Here is a 2,928-nt window from a genome sequence, read left to right as displayed (position 1 = left end):
GGTTATATAGTGTTTTCTCTGAGGAGGATGTACAAGAGACTTGTTTGTGGTACAGCCCATCCTAAAAAATTCTTCTGGACCTTCTGTGTTTCTTTGGTTTCAGTTTCAAGCCTTTAAATTAGCCCTGGAAATCTGTTGTGAACCATTTACTGGTGGTCTGGTAATTAAATGTCAACTGTAGGGTGCTGGCATACTTGGCAAGTGCTGACAGAACGTGTCAACTCGGTTGTGTCTGCATTGTTGGGGTTGTGTCTGCATTGTTGTAAGACCCCATGTGTAATCTGTCCTGGAAGGTTCTTGCTTCCCTCCTTTTGAACACTTAAATACGTGGACAGCATGAACTTGAGGGGAGAAAAATGCATAAAGGATTAAGACCCGATCCTTAGGATACTGTGCTTGAGTAAATTGGAGAAGTGTTGTTATAAAGTAGACATAATCTCTTAAAATAGAATAAAAAGATAAATAGAGAAGTTTATTTGATATGACTAGTAGTATGTTTTTCATGTATAAGACTGTTTTTAAGATTAGAATTGATAAGGGAAATTATTGCTGGCAACATCATTACCTTACAGACTCTTGTATTTAGTGTCTGTGGTTAGCCAAGATAAAATGTTTCCTGTTACAGCAAATGCTTAGGTGTTGGCCATATGTACCAAAATTGATTTCAGCCTCCTTGAATAGGGAATAGCTTGCCTTAACTAAGGCTTGTTAATGGTAAAGCGACCTGGTCCTTGGCAGGATAGGAGCTAAAGTTGGATACAGATTCTGAGTTATTTACCTAAGAGTTTCTTTGCCTGGGTTTATGCCTCTTCTGTGCTGTTCAAATACAGAGTCACATCAGCCTGCGTGCCTTAGGAAAATAATTCTGCAATGGGTTTGTCAGTCACTCACCGTTTCCTGCACAGGTCCTGACCTTCTTCCCTCCATCACCCCTGGGGTGGTGTCAGCTGGGCTGGAACTGCAGCATCAGAGATAATAATAGCCTTTGAGAGTCATGGTAATGAGCTTCAAGAGAGCAACCTACCTAAGGATAGGGAGAGGATGCTGTGTGAGCGTAGGCAACAGGGAGTCCTGGGGGAGAACAAGGAAGATGCTTGTGGATGTCCCAGGGAGAGGAGAATTTCAGGTCACTGCTTGTGTCTCATTAATCTTGGGATAACCCATCTGTGAGAGAGCAAGCTACAAGAAACCGGGCTTTGAGTATATTGTACTGTCATCTTTTAAAATATTTTCTTCAGTTTTTAGAACTGAAAGCAAAGAGGGCTGGTATTACATGGCCTTCGTGCAGTTCAAAAGGTACCACAGGTGCTTGGTACTTCCTGCATTATTTGTTTTAGAAACCATCAGTCTTGTCTGTTTCATGTTTACAACCTGATACCTTGAAATTCAGCTTTAGATTACATTTCACTCTTTTGTTTCTGTTTTATGCCACTCCAGGTCACATTTTTTTGAATCAAAGGGGAAAAAAAGAAGTCATTCAAGTACACTGAGAAAGAGTCTACTGTAAAATTGAGTTCTGGAAAGGGAGGAAACTGTCCTGTTGTTCTGTGTCAAACTTAGGCCAATTCATATGGGCATAGGGATGGTCTGGTCCCACATATTTTAGTAGAAACTAATCTTTTGGGAATAAAAATAATATATCTCTGGGCCAAATCCCTAAAGAGGGTGTACTGTCTAATATTTTGTTCGAGGCTTGCCTTGACCCACATGCTAATAAACAAATTCCATTCCTTTGTGCTATGTTGGTGCCTGAAGGAGGTTGAGAAGAGTCATCCTTTTCATGTCCTCTTCAGCTTCCAGGAGGTCCCTGTTCTTCCTCTCCCTCCCTTTCTGTACTAGGGGTAGGAGTGTGAATCCCTTGTTTTTATTTATTCCCTGCATGCTAGCACTTAGAGATGAAGATAATAGGGGTGTACGAATATCACACTTGTCAGTTTAACTCAACTGCTCATTGCTTTTGCTGCTTATATTTTCCTGAAAATGATGAGGCTCTCGTAAAAGCTACGTCTGCCTTCTCAGATGTAGATAGTATGCTCCCTCTGTAAAGTGACAGCAAAAAAACCCCATGCTCTTTCTATTGTCAGAGTGACAACTTCACATTGTTTTTCAACTAGACAAATGTCAGTATTAAAAAATAGGTACTTAAATAGGATTACAGAATTATCATACTTGGATATACACTTTAGTGTAGATATCTGAAGTGTTAGAAATTATATCCTGAGTTTAAGTTGGCTTGTCTTTTCACAGTTAAACACTTGATGCTTAAAATAAACTCCATCTTGGAGATCAAAGTGAGATCACTGAAGAATTTGTCTCTTGTTCTTAGTATTTGGTAACACCAGGTCTGGATTCATACATGATGACATGTGCATGATATCCTGCTTTGGATTTTTTGTTCTATATCTTTAAAGTACTTGTAAGCCAGTTTGCTTAGTATGTGGAAGAGCTGCCTGTTAAGAATTGTCCTTTACTCCTTCTAGTCTTCTGATGTCTTTCCAACAGCCTGGTGCTGGCATTGCTGGCTGCCAGGCTTCTCCTCAGGCTGAGTATCCAATAAAACCCAATAACTGCTCCCTCCCCCTAGTATCCAGTAAGTTCACTGGTGAATCCAAATCCACAGACCTCAGCTCTGATTTTTCTAATACCAGTGAGCAGACTCATAATATCTTTTATTTCTTGCCAGCTACCTCCTCTTTGGATAGGTTTCTTATGGTTTGGAAGCTGAAGACACAATGCAGAGCTTACAAATTTGTAGGCCATGCGGAAGCGGTGACCAGTGTACAGTTCTCACCAGATGGGCAGCTCCTTGCTTCAGCTTCTCAAGATCGTACTGTCAGACTATGGATTCCTTGCATGTGAGTATAACTGGGCAATGCTTGCTCTGTGTTTCGTTAATGTGCAGTGTGAATATTGGAGCCTTTACCCAAG

The 2,928-nt window shown here is 40.7% G+C and overlaps 1 protein-coding gene across 1 annotated transcript in view; it reads left to right on the top strand.

The window, feature by feature from the left end:
• Window positions 1–2,688: 2,688 nt before the first annotated feature.
• The window catches only part of POC1B (POC1 centriolar protein B), a gene marked incomplete at its 3' end in the record, with an annotated part of 9,834 nt that continues 9,594 nt past the window's right edge, over window positions 2,689–2,928 (top strand). The window contains exon 1 of the mRNA XM_010081942.1: window positions 2,689–2,855. Coding sequence (XP_010080244.1) covers window positions 2,710–2,855 — 146 coding nt within the window. The remainder of the gene's footprint in view (window positions 2,856–2,928) is intronic.

The sequence above is a fragment of the Pterocles gutturalis genome, unplaced genomic scaffold (genome assembly GCF_000699245.1).
Source record: "Pterocles gutturalis isolate BGI_N339 unplaced genomic scaffold, ASM69924v1 scaffold6834, whole genome shotgun sequence".
Classification (NCBI taxonomy): Eukaryota; Metazoa; Chordata; class Aves; order Pterocliformes; family Pteroclidae; genus Pterocles; species Pterocles gutturalis.
Note: the sequence above shows the minus strand (reverse complement) of the source record. Positions and strands in the feature narration are given on the sequence as shown.